Source organism: Halichoerus grypus, chromosome 15, assembly GCF_964656455.1.
Source record: "Halichoerus grypus chromosome 15, mHalGry1.hap1.1, whole genome shotgun sequence".
NCBI classification, from domain to species: domain Eukaryota; kingdom Metazoa; phylum Chordata; class Mammalia; order Carnivora; family Phocidae; genus Halichoerus; species Halichoerus grypus.
Genome location: NC_135726.1, coordinates 46106127 through 46125382, shown reverse-complemented (window position 1 = coordinate 46125382; position 19256 = coordinate 46106127). Strand labels below are relative to the sequence as shown.

The 19256-nt window shown below is 36.8% G+C and overlaps 1 protein-coding gene across 1 annotated transcript in view; it reads right to left on the bottom strand.

Annotated features, from left to right (window-relative positions):
* LOC118553132 (uncharacterized) overlaps positions 1–19256 on the bottom strand; it is a 62150-nt gene that overhangs the window by 3583 nt on the left and 39311 nt on the right. The window contains exons 3-4 of the mRNA XM_078063284.1: positions 1907–2033; positions 1519–1617 (exon numbers count right to left, since the gene is read on the bottom strand). Coding sequence (XP_077919410.1) covers positions 1519–1617; positions 1907–2033 — 226 coding nt within the window. The remainder of the gene's footprint in view (positions 1–1518; positions 1618–1906; positions 2034–19256) is intronic.

The window sequence follows — 19256 nt, the reverse complement described above, 5'->3', positions numbered from 1 at the left end:
AAGAGTGCAGAGAGAGCGCTTGGGTGGCTCAGTTGTTAAGCGTCTGCCTTCAGCTCAGGTCATGATCCCAGGGTCCTGGGATCGAGCCCTGCATTGGGCTCCCTGCTCTGCGGGAAGCCTGCTTCTCCCTCTCCCACTCCCCCCTGCTCGTGTTCCCTCTCTCACTGTGTCTCTCTCTGTCAAATAAATAAATAAAATCTTTAAAAAAAAAAAAAAAGAGTGCAGAGAGAATACTATCCCATGTACAAGAGGGAAGGAGAATTGGGAATATAAATGTGAACATGCTCTATTTCTGAAAAAATAAAGGCAGAAAGGATTAATCAGACTACCTCAACCAACCCCCCCCCCAACCACCAAATACCTAGAGTGAGGATGGCAATGAATGAAGCAGATAGGGTTGCAAACATAACTTCTCTAAGTATATTTTTATATTGACTTTTAAAGCATATAAATGTTTTATATATTCCAATTCTAAACTAAAAATAATCTAAACTTAACAGTTAAGATAAATGGTGTATTAAGGGCACCTGGGTGGCTCAGTTGGTTAAGCAGCTAGCTTCAGCTCAGGTCATGATCCCAGGGTCCTGGGATCTAACCCCACATTGGGCTCCCTGCTCAGCAGAGAGCCTGCTTCCCCTTCTCCCTCTGCCTGCCACTTTGCCTACTTGTGCTCTCTCTCTATCTCTCTGTCAAATAAATAAAATAAAATCTTTAAAAAAATAGGTCATAATACTTAATATGACTTTAAAAAAAGATAGGTATATTAAGTTGAAAATGCACAAAAAAGAATTAATCTAGCAACTTTACGAACTGTACTCTGGAAATCCTTGGTGTAACCTATTCTAAGGGAAAAAGGAAAAGGAAACTGTAATAAATCTTGAACATGACTTCAGGTAGGTTTTTCAGTCAGTAGTTGTGCTGGTATTCTAATTTTGAAAGTATTCTGTGGCATTTGGAACAGAAGGCTTGAACAAATATACTTGTGTTGTGGGAAATAGGGTTTTCCACTGTTCAAAAAAAAGTTACAAAACTGAGATGTAGAAAAGTGAGACAGAATCTTGTCTTTTGGACTTCAATTACAGTTATTAGTATGATTCACTTATAAAATATATGTTCCCTGTCTCTTTGTACTTAATAGATATAAAAGCAATGAAAATCCAGTAGCAATGAGTGCACTGAACACTGATATTGGTCAATGAACACCATTCCCTATTAAGAGAAAATAAGGCTTCTTAATGAGCTGGCTAATTCCAAGTTGGGGAAAGAAAAATACAAGATGAGACTGAAACATATTTTTGTGCCAGAAAACAAGAAGGTCATTAAGAACTCATGCATACATGAAAAAGGTTGAAGGTGAAGGTGTGGGCATTTGGAAGTTCATGATGAGTTTACTTTTCTTAATAGTTGTAGGCCTTTGAGGGGAGATTCCTCCAAACATCTCAAAGATGTGATCTCCTTACTGAGCAGCTGGTTTATATCCTACATTCCTCTTCCTTTGTATAATCATCAATCACTTACCTAGGTACAGGCCTCTTGTCAGCTCACTGTCAAAAACACTCCAAGGCTCCTTCCCTTGCTCCAATAAAGAGATCACATCTGGCTTGGGAATGCAAAGACCTACTCATAAGAGAAGAAAGGAGACTTTTTATGTTGTAGGTGTCCCAGGACACAAATCCTATCCTATGATCAGCAAATAAATTGGCAGGGCCACAAAAAAGGAGAGAAGGTGGAGTTTTGGCCTTAGGCCCAATGAAGCTACACAGTCCCAACTCTACAAAGCTCAAGCCATGTCTTTAGGAATAGGGAGAAGAAACGCATAGGATATATGAAAGGAGTTGAGAAAATCTTCTCAGGGGAAGCAAATATTCCAAAGGGCTCTAGAGTTTTTGGAGAAAGGTATACTTACCGACTGAGACCAGGTTGCTATAATTCTCCAACATTACATATTTGTACAAATTCCTTTGAGTTGAGTCCAGGCATTCCCACTCTTCCTGAGAAAAGTCTATAGACACATCCCTGAATAGCACAAATCCCTGAAACAAAAATCCTGAGTTATACTCATGTAATGAAAATAAATGACTTCAAGGTAGAAGGAGAGATGAGAAACATAAAAGAAGAAGTAAAGGAGAGTTTTACAGGAAAGGAGAGAAATGGATCACAAACAGGTTGGGCTCAATACCTGTGATGTGGGTGAAAACTAGAGTTAGTGTTAATCAATGAGCAGGCCTCACACAACCCAACTCCTGCAGATAAAAACTCCTGTGCACAACGAGGGAATTCCAAGATCCATTCTCGTTTAAAAACATACTAAATCTAATTAAGAGGAATATCCAATTAAACAGCTAACTGGTATATAGTATATTCTCAGTAAAGAGAAGTACACTTATGCTTCCCTTTCCCCGCTGAAAAATCAAGTTATAAATAATTGGTAAACTCTTGGAAGTGTATCAGAGGATAAAATTTTAGAATAATAAGAATATAAAGAAGATCTTGACATTTTCAACAATCAGAAAGCAGGTCATGTGAAAGGTACCAGAAAATAGAAACACATTGCCCTGCTCAACAGTGCCCTGAAATGAAGAAACAAAACAAAATTAAAAATGTAAGAAATTTTGCAATACTGAGAATGAACCCTTGACTAGAGTCATTTATCCAGCCAAAATTCACACAAATGTACGGCTGTGTAATACATTTCTAGAGAAGCAAAGAATCAAATATGTATCTCCCATGTACCTTTTCTCTTTTGTTGTTTTTTATTCTTTTATTTTTTATTTATTTATTTTATTTAAATTCAATTAGGCAACATGTAGTACATTATTCTTTTATTTAAAACAGATTTTTCAGCTTATTGAGGTATAATTGACAAATGGATCCTATATGTTTAAGGTATACAACGTGATGATTTGACATATGTATACTTTGTGAAATGATTACCACAATTGGGTTAATTAACACATCCATCACCTCACATGGTTACCTTGTGTGTGTGTGTGTGTGTGTGTGTGTGTGTGGTGAGAACACTTAAGGTCTACTTTTTTTTTAAGATTTTATTTATTTACTTGAGAGAAAGAGAGAGAGAGAGAGAAAGCACAAGCAGAAGGGAGGGGCAAAGGGAGAGGGAGAAGCACACTCCCTGCTGAGCAGGGAGCCCAAGGCAAGGCTTGATCCCAGGACACTGGGATCATGACCTGAGCCAAAGGCAGATGCTTAACCAACTGAGCCACCCAGACACCCCTAGGTCTACTCTTTCAGCAAATTTCAAGTACATAACACAGCCTGTACTCTTTGACCAGCATATCCCTATCTCCTCCAACCCAGTCCTTAGTAACCTCCACTTTATTCTGTTTTGGTGAATTGGACTTTTTTTTTTTAATCTCACATATAAGTGAGATCATTACAGTATTTGCTTTCCTCTGGCTAATTTCACTTAGCATAATGTCTTCTAGATACCATCCATGTGTTTGCAAATGGCAGGATTTCCTTCCTTCTCATGGCTGAATAATATTTCACTGTCTGCCTATCTATCTATCTATCTATCTATCTATCTATCTATCTATCTATTTAGATGTCTATAAAGATATCTCACATCTATTTTATCCATTCATCACTCATCACTGGTGAGTGGACACTTAGGTTGTTTCCATAACTTGGCTATTGTAAATGATGTTGCAGTGAAAATGAACATGGTAGTGCAGATATCTCTTCAGTATACTGATTTTGATTTCTTAGGATATATACCCAGAGGTAGGACTGCTGAATCATATAGTAGTTCAATTTTTAATTTCTTGAGAAATCTCCACACTGTATTCCATAGTGGCTGTACCACTTTGTATTTCAACCAACAGTGTACAAATGTTCCTTTTTCTCCACTTCCTCACCAACACTTATCTGTTATCTTTTCGGTAAAAGCCATCCTAACAGGTATGAGATGATATCTCATTGCAATCTTCAACTTCCCCTAGTGATTAGTGAGGTTAAGCACCTTTTATATGCCAGCTGGCCATTAGTATATCTTTCCTGGAAAAATGTCTATTCAGGTCCTTTTCCCATTTATAAATCAGCGTATTTGGGGTTTTTTTGCTGTTGAGTTATAGAAATCCTTATATATTTTGGATATTAATGGCTTATCAGATATATGGTTTGCAAATATTTTTTCTCATTCCATACATTGCCCTTTCATTTTATCAACTGTTTCCATTACTATGCAGAAGCTTTTTAGTTTGATGTAGTCCTACCTGAATTTTAAAGTTGGAAAGAAATTTCAAATTGACCCCTATTGAGGCAGTACCTACCAATTCACCCTGCCCACCAGGAGGGTGTGAGAATATTCTTCCCCACACTATGGCTGGTATAGTTAATACCTAATTTCTATATCTTTGCCAATATGAGTAGTAAAAATGGAAGTTCTCATTTATATTTCAAATTATACTGATAATTATTTTTATATTATAAGGTTGATTACTTCTGCCTAGTTCTTACTGCAGTTCTTATAGTATGAATTATTTTTTTACTATTCTGGCCAATTCTTAATGAGGTTAATGTTTTTCTCTTATTGAGATTAGTAGTAAGTTATAATTTGCTACAAATGTATCATAGTTTGTCACTCGTAGGACAGGTAAAAAGTGATACTTGTCAATCTTTTCCACAAGGGACTCCTGGACTTGCATTATTAAAAAATATTACCTTCTGGGTGCCTAGGTGGCTCAGTTGGTTAAGAGACTGTCTTCGGCTCAGGTCATGATCCTGGAGTCCCAGGATCGAGTCCCACATTGGGCTCCCTGCTCAGCGGGGAGTCTGCTTCTCCCTCTGACCCTCCCCCCTCTCATGCTCTCTCTTTCTATCTCATTCTCTCTCTCAAATAAATAAATAAATAAATAAAATCTTAAAAAGATATATTACCTTCTATTCAAGCTCACATGGAACATTCACCAAGATAGACCACATTCTGGGCCATAAAATATACCCTAACACTTAAAAGAATAGAAATCATACAATGTCTACTCTCAAATAACAAAGGTGTTAAACTAGAAATTGATTAACAGAAAGGTAATTAGAAAATCCCAAAATATATGAAGATTAAACAACACACTTCTAATAGATAGGTCAAAGAAGAACTTTCAAGAGAAATTTAAAAATATTTTAACTAGATGAAAATGAAAACACAGACTATAAAAATTTATGGGATGCAGCAAAAGCAGTGCTCAGACAGAAATTTATAGCAATTAATGTATATATTAGAAAATAAGAAAGATCTGAAACCAAAAATCTAAGTTTCACCTTAAGAAACTAGAAGAACAAATTAAATCCAAAGGAAGCAGAAAAAGAAAAATAATAAGAGAGCAGAACTCAATGAAATTGAAAACAGGGAATCAATAAAGAAAATCAACAAAACCAAAAGATATTTTTTAAATATCAATAATATAAATAAGCCCTCTAGCTAGGCTAACTAAGAAAAAATACAGAAGACATAAATTACTAATATCAGAAATGAAAGAGGGGACAGCACTACATATTGCATAAATATTAAAAGATAATAAAATAATACTATGAACAACTATGCCCACAGATCTGATAACTAGATGAAATGGAATAATTCTTTGAAAGATACAATATGCCAAAACTCATACAAGATGAAGTAGACAATCTGAATAGGTATAAATGTATAAATCAAATTGAGTCAATAATTCATAACCTTCAAAAACAGAAAGCACCAGGCCCAAATGGATTCACTGGTGAATTCTATCAAACAGTTGAGGAAGAAATTGTTCCCATTCTCTATAATGTCTTTCAGAAGATAAATGCAGAAGGATTACTTCCTAAATCATTCTGAGGTCAATATTACCCTAACACCAAAACCAGACAAGACATTACAAAAAAAGAAAACTGCAGACCAGTATCTCTCATGAACACAGATGTAAAAATCCTCACAAAATAATAGCAATTGAATCCAAGAATATATAAAAAGAATTATTCACCATAACAAAATGGGATTTATCCGTACAAAAGGCTGGTTCAAACTTTGAAAATAAATTAATGTGATCCATCACATGAACAGACAAAAAAAAAAAAAAAAGAAAAATCACATGATCATATCAATAGATGTAGAGAAAGCTTTCAACAAAATCCAACATTTGTGATAAAACTCTCAATAGAGGGTGCCTGGGTGGCTCAGTTGGTTGAGCGACTGCCTTCGGCTCAGGTCATGATCCTGGAGTCCCAGGATCGAGTCCCACGTCGGGCTTCTTGCTCAGCAGGGAGTCTGCTTCTCCCTCTGACCCTCCCCCCTCTCATGTGCTCTCTCTCTCTCTCTCTCTCTCAAATAAATAAAATCTTTAAAAAAAAAAACTCTCAATAGAATCACAGACAGAGGAAGATGGTGGCACTGTAGGAGGATCCTAGGCTCACCTGGTCCCATGAACACAGTAGATAACTATCAAATCATCCTAAATACTCCAGAAATCAACCTGGAGACTGACAGAACAAACTCCACAACTAAAGGGAGAAACGAGGCCATATTGAACAAGGTAGAAGTGTGGAGACATGCTTCATGGGAGAAACAGATCACTGGTGCTGCAGAGGGGAGGGAGCCATGATTATAAAGAAGGGTGAGAGAGAGGAGCACACAAGGGAACACATAAGGAGAAAGTTTCCCCAAAGCCATTGGCTTGGAAAACAAGAGGGGCTGAATTTCAGGAGTTCTTGCAATCAGTGGGGCTTAAAGCCTGGAGTTTTAAAAGTCAGCAGGCTTGGTTGGGATAGAGCCTGGAGGGCACCATACTGCTCCTGGAGAGAAGGCAGGCAAACAACGCAGGGACAGACAGCATGGAAACAGTGATTTGAAGAACACCTGGGGCACAGAATGGGGAGATTATTCATTCTTCTCAGAGTGCATCAATAAGACACAGCATTCACAGAGACACCTCTCTGTAAACAAATGGCCGGTACCATTTCCCTCCCCTGCCCCTCAGCATAAACACAGAGCCAACCGTGGGAAGCACCACAGCTCTACTACTGGCTGCCTAACTTGAAAACACCAAGTCCTACCCCCTGTGCTCGGGAGAGATTGCCCTTCTCAGTCATGTCTGCCTCAGTCCTAGTGCAGCAGGTCCCTCCCCCAGAAGACCAGCACAGACCCCTGACCACACCATGTCTCCCAACCAGAGAGTTCTGTAAGACATCAGCTCTGGAAGTAGTGCCAGGTCTGATTTCACAAGCACACCAGAGGATACCTAATTAAAACTCATTACATTGAGGCCAGGGGCCAAACACTGCTCACAGCAGGCAAGGAGAGCCTCTGCAGATGACTGGCCTGAAGGATAAAGCAGCCAAAACACAACAGCAGAGCATACTCAGCACACACCAGAGACCTCCCTGAAGCACCAGGCCCTAGGCACTACATGATCTCTTTCAGAAAGTCATTACTTTCAGGAGAAGGAGATATAACTGGCTTTCTAACATGGACAAGAAGGCAGAGACCTAGACAAAGCACAAAGATAGAGGAATTTATCCCAAATGAAAGAACAAGATAAGGCCAGGGAAAGGGATGTAAATGAAACAGATATAAATAATATGCCTGATGGAGAATTTAAAGCAACAATCATAAGGATACTACTAGGCATGAGAAATGAATAGAAGACATCAATGAGACCCTTACCACAGAGATAAAGAGTTAAAAGGGAATTGATCACAGATGAAGAGTGCAATAAATGAGATTAGAAACATGCTTGATGTAATGAACAGTGGGCTGAGAGAAGCAGAGGAATGAATTAGTGATATAGAAGACAAAGTAATGGAAAGTAATGAAGCTGAACAAAAGAGAGAAGGAAGAATTATGCAACACAAGAATAGACCTGGGGAACTCAGTGAGTCCATCAAATGTAATCACATTTGTATTATAGGAGTCCCAGAAGAAGAAGAGAAAGAAAAGGGGGCAGAAAAGTTATTTGAAGAAAAAAAGCTGAAAACTTCCCTAATCTGGCGAAGGAAACAGACATCTAGATTCAAGAGGCACAGAGAACTAACATCAAAATCAACAAAAGCAAGCCAACACAAAGACATGTTATAATTAAATTTGCAAAATATAGTGATAAAGAAAAAATCCTAAAAGCTGCAAGACAAAAGAAGTCCTTAATTTATAAGGGAAGACCTATAAGGCTAGTTGAAGATCTCTCAACAGAAACTTAGCAAGCTGAAGCAAATGGCATGATATATTCAACATGCTGAATGGGAAAAATCTGCAGCCAAGAATACTGTATCCAGCAAGGCTACCACTCGGAATAGGAGGAGTTCTCCAGACAAACAAAAACTAGAAGAGTTCATGACCACTAAACCAGTCCTGCAAGAAGTGTTAACAGGGACTCTTTGAGTGGAAAGGAAAGACCAAAAGTGACAAAACCAAGAAAGGGACAGAGAAAATCTCCAGAAACAATGACAAAACCAGTAATAAAATGGCACTAAATACATATCAATAATTACTATGAATGTAAATGGACTAAAATGCTCCAATCAAAAGACATAGGGTGTCAAGATGGATAAAAAAAATAAGACCTATCTCTATGCTGCCTACAAGGGACTCATTTTATTTATTTTTAAAGATTTTATTTATTTAATTGAGAGAGAAACAGAGAGAGCACAAGTAGAGGGAGGGCTGTAGGCAGAGGGAGAGAAACAAGCAGACTTCCCAATGAGCAGGGAGCCTACCACGGGGCTTGATCCCAGGACCCCAAGACCATGACCTGAGCCAAAGTCAGATACTTAACCAACTGAGCCACCCAGGTGCCCCCAAGGGGCTCACTTTAGACCTAAAGACACGTGCATATTGAAAATGAGGGATGGAGAACCATTTATCATGCAAATGGCTGTCCAAAGAAAGCCAGTATAACAATATTTATATCGGATAAACAAGACATTATTTATTTTTTTAAAGATTTTATTTATTTATTGGAGAGAAAGAGCATGAGCAGGGAGAGGGGCAGAAGGAGAGGGAGGAGCAGACTCCCCACTGAGCAGGGATCCCAATGCAGGGCTTGATCCCAGGACTCAGGGATCATGACCTGAGCCGAAGGTGGATGCTTAACTGACTGAGCCACCCAGGAGCCCCACAAAAAGACTTTAAAACAAAGACTGTGGGGCACCTGGGTGGCTCAGTTGGTTAAGTGGGGGCCTTCGGCTCAGGTCATGATCCTGGAGTCCCTGGATCAAGTCCCTCATCAGGCTCCCTGCTCAGCAGGGAGTCTGCTTCTCCCTCTGACCGCCCCCCCCATCTCATGCTCTCTCTCTCATTCTCTCTCTCTCAAATAAATAAATAAAATCTTTTTTAAAAATTAAAATAAAACAAAGACTGTAACAAGAGATGAAGAAGGGCACTATATCATAATAAAGGGGACAATTCAACAAGAAGAACTAACAATTACAAATATTTATGCACCAACATGGGAGCCCCCAAATATATAAAATAATTTATAACAAACATAAAGGAACTCATTGATAACAATACAATAATAATAGGGGACTTTAACACCACACTTACAGCAATGGACAGATCATCTAAGCAGAAAATCAACAAGGAAACAATGGCTTTGAATGACACACTGGACCAGATGGACTTAACAGATATATTCAGAACATTTCATCCTAAAGCAGCAGAATACATATTTTTTCCACCTGCACGTGGGACTTCTCCAGAATAGATCACATACTAGGTCTCAAATCAGGCCTCAACAAGTACAAAAAGATTGAGATCATACCATGCATACTTTCTGACCACAATGCTATGAAGCTTGAAGTCAACCACAAGAAAAAAATTGGAAGGACCACAAATACATGGAGGTTAAACAACATGCTACTAAATAATGAATGGGTCAACCAGGAAACCAAAGAAGAAATAAAAAATACATGGAAACAAATTAAAATGAAAACCACAGCCCAAAACCTTTGGGATGCAGGAAAAAATGGTCCTAAGAGGGAAGTATATAGCAATACAGGCCTACCTTAAGAAGCAAGAAAAATATCAAATAAACAACCTAACCTTACACCTAAAGGAGGTAGAAAAACAAGACCCAAAACCAACAGAAGGAAGGAAATAATAAAGATTAGAGAAGAAATAAATGAAATAGAAACCAAAAAAAACCAGTAGAACAGATCAATAAAACCAGGAGCTGATTCTTTGAAAAGATCAACAAAATTGATAAACCTTTAGCCAGACTCATCAAAGGGAGGGAGGGAGGGCCAGGGGAAGAGAGAGAGACAGAGGGAGAGATAGAGAGAGAGAGAGAAAGAGAACTTAAACAATCAGAAATGAAAGAGGAGAAATAACAATCAATACCACAGAAATACGAAGGATTGTAAGAGAATATTATGAAAAATTACATACCAACAAATTGGGCAACCTAGTAGAAATGGATAAATTCTTAGAAACATATAACCTCCAAGAAAGAAAGAAGAAAGAAGAAAGAAAGAAAGAAAGAAAGAAAGAAAGAAAGAAAGGAGGGAGGGAGGGAGGAAGGAAGGAAGGAAGGAAGGAAGGAAGGAAGGAAGGAAGGAAGGAGGAGAAAGGGAGGGGAACCTCTCAAAACTGAATCAGGAATAAATAGAAAATCTGAATAGACTGATTACCAGCAAAGAAATTGAATCAGTAATCAAAACTCTCCCAACAAAGAGAAGTCTAGGACCAGATGGCTTCACGGGTGAATTATACCAAACATTTAAAGAAGAGTTAAAACCTACTCTTCTCAAACTACTCCAAATAATGGAAGAGGAAGGAAAGCTTACGAATTCATTCTATGAGGCCAGCACTACCCTGATACCAAAACCAGATAAAGAAACCACTAAAAAAGAGAACTACAGGCCAATATCCCTGATGAACATAGATGCAAAAATTCTCAACCAATACTAGCAAATTTGATCCAACAATACATTAAAAAAATCATTTACTACGATCAAGAGGGATTTATTCCCAGGATGCAAGGGTGGTTCAATATTCACAAACCAATCAACATGATACATCACATCAATAAGAGAAAGGATAGATACTATATGATCATTTCATTAGATGTAGAAAAAGCATTTGACAAAGTACAATGTCCATTTATGATAAAAAAAACCCTCACAAACTAGGGTTAGAGGGAACATACCTCAACATAATAAAGGCCATATATGAAAAGCTCACAGCTAACATCAATGGGGGAAAACTGAGTTTTTCCTTTAAGATCAGGATGTCCACTCTTGCTACTTTTATTCAAGATAGTACTGGAAATCCCAGCCACAGCAATCAGACAACAAAAAGAAATAAAAGCATCCAATTGTTAAGGAAGAAATAAAACTTGTATTCTTTGCAGATGACATGATACTATATATAGAAAACCCTAAAGACTCCACCATAAAACTGGTAGAACTGATAAATGAATTCGGTAAAGTCCCAGGATTGAAAATTAATATCGACAAATCTGTTGCACTTCAACGGAAGTGGAAAAAACAACAACAGTGTAGCAATACTTATATTAAACAAAATAGACTTTAAAAAAAAGACTGTAACAAGAGACAAAGGAAGGGCATTATGTGATGATAAAGGAATCAATCCAACAAGAGGATATAATATTCTAAATATGCACCCAACATTGGTGCACCTAAATATATAAAGCAAGTATTAATGGACATAAAGGGAGAAATTGATAGTAATACAGTAATAGTAAAGAACTATAACACCCCACTTACATCAATGGACAGATCATCCAGACAGAAAATCAATAAGGAAACAATGTCTTTAACAGTACATTGGAACAGATGGACATAATGGATATATATAGAACATTCCGTCCCCAAAACAACAGAATACACATTCTTTTAAAGTGCACATGGAACATTCTCCAGAACAGATCACAAGTGCTGGTGAGAATGCGCTGAAAAGTAAACCCTTATACATTGTTGGTGGAAGTGTAAATTGATCCAACTACTATGGAAAACAATAAGGAGGTTCCTCAAAAAATTAAATATAGATTTACTATATGATCCAGCAATTCCACTTCTGGGTATACAGCCAAAGGAAATGAAAACAGGATTTTGACTGTATATACACAATCCCATGATTACTGCAGCATTATTTGCAATAGCCAAGATATGGAACTAACCCAAATACCCCTCAATAAATAAACAGATAGAAAAGATGTGGTACATATACACAATGGAATATTATTCAGTCACGAGAAAGGATATCCTTCTATTTTTTTTTAAAGATTTTATTTATTTATTTGACAGAGAGAGAGAGAGAGACAGCGACAGAGGGAACACAAGCAGGGGGAGTGGGAGAGGGAGAAGCAGGCTTCCTGCTGAGCAGGGAGCCCGACGCGGGGCTCAATCCTAGGACCCCGGGATCATGACCCGAGCCGAAGGCAGATGCTTAACCGACTGAGCCACCCAGGCGCCCCAGGATATCCTTCTATTTGCAACAACATTGATGGACCTTGGGCACATTATTCTAAGTGAGGTAAGTCAAAGACAAGTACTGTATGATATCACTTATATGTGGAATCTAAAAAAACTAAATGTGTAAAAAACAGAGTAAAATGGGTACAAGGGAATGGTGGGGGTGGATAAGAACAATGATGTTTAAGGGTACAAACTTTCAGGCAGTAGTAAATAAGCCACAGAAATCCAATGCATAGGGCGCCTGGGTGGCTCAGTTGGTTAAGCGACTGCCTTCGGCTCAGGTCATGATCCTGGAGTCCCTGGATCGAGTCCCGCATCGGGCTCCCTGCTTGGCAGGGAGTCTGCTTCTCCCTCTGACCCTTCCCCCTCTCATGTGCTCTCTCTCTCATTCTCTCTCTCTCAAATAAATAAATAAAATATTAAAAGAAAAAGAAATCCAATGCATAGAATAATGAATATAGACAATATTATACTATAATTATGTGATAGATATTGCTACATTAGCCATCATATTACAATATATAAATGTATGAAAGTAATACACTGTACACCTTAAACTTAGGCAATATTACATGTCAAATTTATTCAATAAAAAAAGATCAATGGAACAATACAGTCCAGAAACAGTTGCACATAAATATAATTGCCAATCTTTGAGAAAGGGGCAAAGGAAATATAATGGAACAAAGACAGACTTTTAAACAAATGGTGCTGGAAAAACTACACATCCACATGCAAAAATGAATCTAGATAGAGCATCTTGCACAAAAATTAACTAAAAATGGGCAATAGATCTACATGTAAAATGTAAAACTATCAGACTCCTAGAAGTTAACATAGTAGAAAATCTAGAAGACTCTGGGTTTCGTGATTACCTTCTAGATACAACACCAAAGATGTGGCCCATGAAAGAAATAACTGATAAGCTGGACTTCATTAAAATTAAAAACTGTTCTGTTGAAAGATGATTTCAAAAGAATGAGAACACAAGCCACAGAGTGGGAGAAAATATTTGCAAAAGATACATCTGATAAAAGACTATTGTCCAAAATATTTTTTAAAACACTAAATTCAATAGGAAAATAAACAACCACATTTAAAAATGTGGGCCAAACCTTAATAGAAATCTCATCAAAGAAGATAGGCAGATAGAAAATAAGCCCATGAAATAATGCTCCACATCATAAGTCAACAGGGAAATGCAAATTAAAATAACAATCAGATACTACTACACACTTATTACAATGGACAAAATCTTGAACACTGACAACACCAAATGCTGGTGAGGATGGAAAGTGACAGGAACTTTCATTCATTACTAACGGAAATGCAAAATGGTTCACACACTTCAGTGGTTTCTTATAAAATCAAACATACTTTTAATATATGATAAAGAAATTGGGCTCTTGGGGGTGCCTGGGTGGCTCAGTCGGTTAAGTGGCTGCCTTCAGCTCAGGTCATGATCCCAGAGTCCTGGATTGAGCCCCGCATCGGGCTCGCTGCTCAGCGGAGAGCCTGCTTGTCCCTCTCCCTCTGCCTGCTGCTCTGCCTGCTTGTGCTCTCTCTCTCTCTGTGTCAAATAAATAAATAAAATCTTGAAAGAAAGAAAGAAAGAAAGAAAGAAAGAAAGAAAGAAAGAAAGAAAGAAAGAAAGAAAAAGAAAGAAAGAAAGAGAAAGAAAGAAAGAGAAAGAAAGAAAGAAAGAAAGAAAGAAAGAAAGAAAGAAAGAAAGAAAGAAAGAAAGAAAGAAAGAAAGAAAGAAAGAAATTGGGCTCCTGGGTATTTACCCAAAGGAGTTGAAAATTTATGTCCACACAAAAACCTGCAAATGGATGTTTATAGCAGCTTTATTCACAACTGCCAAAACTTGGAAACAACCAAGATGTCCTTCAGTAGATGAATGGGTAAATAAATTATAGTACATTGAGACAATATAATATTATTCAGTACTAAAAAGGAATGAACTACCAAGACAGGAACAGACATGTAGGAACTCTAAGTGAATATTACTAAGTGAAAGACTTAGCCAAAATGAAAAGACTTTATTCTGTATAATTCCAATTATATGACATTCTAGAAAAGGCAAAACTATAGAGACAGTAAAAATATCAGTGATTACCAGGAGTTGTGGCAATGGGAGAGAGATGAATAGGCAGAACACAGATTTTTAGGGCAGTGAAAATACTCCATAGGATGCTGTAACAATGGATATGTGTCATTATATATTTGTCTTAAACCACAGAATGTACAACACCAAGAGCTAACCCTCATATAAACTGTGGACTTTGGGTGATAGTGATATGGCAATGTAGGCTCACTAATTATAATGAATGTTCTACTCTGGTGAGGGATGTTGATAATGGGGGGCGGCTATGCATGTACGGCAGGAGAATATATGGGAAACATCTGTACTTTCTTCTCAATTTTGCTGTGAATCTAAGACTGCTCTAAAAAAATAGTCTTACACACACACACACACATACACACACACACACCAACAGCAATAGGTGGGTGTGAATCTATGAAGAAGCCATGTGCCAAGAAATAACAACTCAAATTTTGTCATCATAAGACCTGTCTTACAAGAAATGCTAAAGGAAGTTTTACAGTTTTAATGAAATGATATTAAAAAGCAACATGATACAAACATAATGACTCGAAGGGGCACAGGGACCCCAATGTTTATAGCAGCAATGTCCACAACAGCCAAACTATGGAAAGACCCCAGATGTCCATCAACAGATGAATGGATAAAGAAGATGTGGTGTGTGTGTGTGTGTGTGTGTGTGTGTGTGTGTGTGTGTGTGTGTGTATGAATATTATGCAGCCATCAAAAAATGAAATCTTGCCACTTGCAATGACATGGATGGAACTAGAGGGTATAATGCTAAGCAAAATAAGTCAGGCAGAGAAAGACAAATACCATATGATTTCACTCATATGTGGAATTTAAGAAACAAAACAGATAAACATAGAGGAAGGGAGGGAAAAATAAAATAAGATGAAAATTGAGAGGGAGGCACACCATAAGAAATACTAGACTCTAGGAAACAACCTGAGGGTTGCTGGAGGGGAGAGGATGTGTGTGGGGGGAAGGGATAATTGGGTGATGGCCATTAAGGAGGGCACTTGATGTAAGGAGCACTGGGTATTATATGCAACTGATGAATCACTAAATTCTACCTCTGAAACTAATTTTAAAAAGCATATGAAAATGTAAATCTCACTGGAAAAGACAAAGACAAAATATTGCAATACTGTAATGGTGCCATGTATATTTTAACACCAGTAAAATAGTTAAAAGATATAATAAGTATTAGAATAACCATAACCACATAAATTTGCTAATGGAAATACAATATAAAAAAAAGCAAAATCTAACATCAATTACATAAAGTGTGTATGGAGAGAAATAAAGTGTAGAGTTTATGTATGCAATTGAAGTTAAGTTGTTAGTAGCTTAAAATAACTGTTATAACTATAAATTATTTGATTTAAGCCTCATGGTAACCACAGAGAAAAAACTTATAGTAGATAAACAAAACTTAGAGAGAAAAGAATCATAGCATATCAGCACAAAAAATCATCAAACTACAATGAAGAAAACAAGAGAGGAACAAGAGAACTACAAAACAGACAAAATATTAACAAAATTAAAAGAAGTCCTTACCTATTAATAATTACTTTAAATATTATGTTCAGTTAGCCAGCATATAGTATTAGTTTTTGATGTAGTGTTCAATGATAATAATAAAATAATTTAAAAATAATAATTACTTTAAATGTAGATGGACTAAACTTCCCAACCAAAAGACATAGAGTGGCTGAAAAAACATAGACTGAAAAAAAGAAAAAGAAAAACAAGACCCAAATAAATGCTGTCTATAAAAGACTCACTTCAGAATTAAGGACACACATAGGCTGAAAGTGTGAGGTGAAGAAAGATATTTCATGCACAGGGTAACAAAAGAAAGCAGGGGAGGCTATACTTATATCAACAAAATAGACTAAGACACAAATGTTCACAGTAGATAAAAGGGACAATACACAAGAATATATAACAATTATAAATATATATGCACCTAATATCAAAGCATCTAAACATATAAAGCTAATATTGACAGATCTATAGGGAAAAATAGCAATATAATAATCATTGGAGGCTTCAACATCCCACTGTCATTAATGGATAGATCATACAGACAGAAAGCCAATAAAAAAACGCAGAACTGAACAACAAAAGAGACTAAATGAATCTAACACACGTATACAGAGCATGCCACCCAACATCAGCAGATTACTCATTCTTCTTAAGCATATATGCAACATTATTCAGGATATATCACATGCAGTCATAAAACAAGTCTTAATAAATTTATGAAGGTTGGAAATTATTCCAAGCATCTTTCCCTATTACAATGGAACAAAACCATATATCAGTAATAGAAAGAAAATGGGAAAATTTATAAATACATAGAAATTACAGCCAGTACAATCTCTATCAAAATACCAATGGCATTTTTTACAAAAATAGGAAAAAAACAATTATAAAATTCATTTGGAGCCACAAAAAAACACTGAATAGTGAAAGCATTTTTGAGCAAGAACAACAAAGCAGGAGATATTAAGCTCCCTGACTTCACAACATATTACAAAGTTACAGTAATCAAAACAGTATGGTACTGGCACAAAAACATGTGCATAAACCAATGGAATAGAATAGCCCAGAAATAAACCCTCACATATATGGTCAAGTAATCTCTGACGAGGGCACCACAAATATAACATGGGGAAAGGATAGTCTCCTTCAATAAGTGGTGTTGGAAAAATTGGATATCCACATGCAAAACAATGAAACTGGACCTTTGTTTTACACCATATACAAAAAATAACTGAAAAAGGATTAAAGATTTAAACATAAACCAGATGGACTTAACAGACATACAAAACATTCCATTCAAAAGAAACAGAATGCACATTCTTCTCAAGCACACATGAAACATTCCCTAGATCATATGGTAGACCACAATACAAGTCTTAATAAATTTAAGAAGACTGAAATCATATCAAGCATCTTTTCTCACCACAATGTTACGAAACTAGAAATCAATTACAAGAAGAAAACTGGAAAATTCACAAATATTATCAAGTGGGATTTACTCCATGGATACAAGAATAGCTCAACATCCAAAAATCATGCGAAGCACGCGCTCTACCACTGAGCTACACCCCCAACCTCAACATCCAAAAACCAATGAGAAACACCATCTCAAGAAAATAAAGGATAAAAATCATATAATCATCCCAAGAGGTGCAGAAAAAGCATTTGACAGAATTCAACATCCATTTATGATAAAAATTCTTAATGAGGGGGGTATAGTGAAGAAATACCTCAACATAATAAAGGCCATACACATATACATAAAATATAATTTCTCCCTATTAATTCAAGATACGTGATTTTATTTTTGTATAGATTGTAAATTTTTAAACTTAATTCCAATTGTATTAATATAATTGACTACAATACTGTTTAAGGTGTACAACACATTGATATGATACACATATATTATGAAATGATTAGCATCAGGGTTAGCTAACACCTCCATCATGTAACATAATTACCATTTCTTTTTTGCAGTGAGAAATTTACTATCTACTCACTTAGCATCTTTCAAGTATATAATACAGTATTTAGTCGCCAAGCTGTACATTAGATCCCTAGAACTTATTCATCTTATTACAGAAAGTGTGTACCCTTTGACCAACATCTCCCCATATCCCCCACCACTCTGTGGTAACAACCACTATACTGTTTCTATGAGTTCACCTATTTCAGATTCCACATGTGAGTGATATTCTATAGTAATTTTCTTTCTCTGGCTTATTTCACTTAGCATAATGCCCTCAGAGTTGATCCAGTTGTCACAAATAGCAAGATTTCCTTCTTTCTCACGGATGAATGATACTCTACTGTATATATACCACTTCTTCTTTATCCATTCATCCATTGACTGACTCAGGTTGTTTCCATATCTTGGCTATTGTAAATAATGCTGCAAGGATATGGATGTGTACATATATGGAATTTAAGAAATCAAACAGATGAACATAGGAGAAAGAAAAAAAGAGAGAGAGGCAAACCATAAAGTAGACTCTTTTTTTTTTAAGATTTTATTTATTTATTTGACAGAGAGAGACAAAGAGAGAGAGGGAACACAAGCAGGGGGAGCGGGGGAGGGAGAAGCAGGCTTCCCGCTGAGCAGGGAGCCCGATGAGGGACTCCATCCCAGGACCCTGGGACCATGACCTGAGCTGAAGGCAGATGCTTAACGACTGAGCCACCCAGGCACCCCCATAAAGTAGACTCTTTAAGTATAGAGAACAAACCGAGGGTTGCTAGAGGGGAGGTGGGCAGGGAAACGGGCTAAATGGGTGATGGGTATTAAGGAAGGCACTTACTGTGATGAGCACTGGGTGTTACATGTAAGTGATGAATCACTAAATTCTACTCCTGAAACTAATGTTACACTATATGTTAACTAACTTAGGATTTAAATAAAAACTTGAAACAGAAAAGAAATATAGCATTAAAAAATATATATAGCATTAAAAAAAAAAAGAATATGGAAGTATAGATATTTCAATGATATCTGTTTTTATTTCCTTTGATATACCCAGAAGTGGGATTGCAGGATCATACGGAAGTTTTATTTTTAATTTTTTAAGGAACCTCTATACTCTTTCCCATAGTAGCTGTACAAATTTACATTCCTACCAACAGTGCACAAGGATTTAGTTTTCTCTACATCCTCACCAACACTTGTTAACTC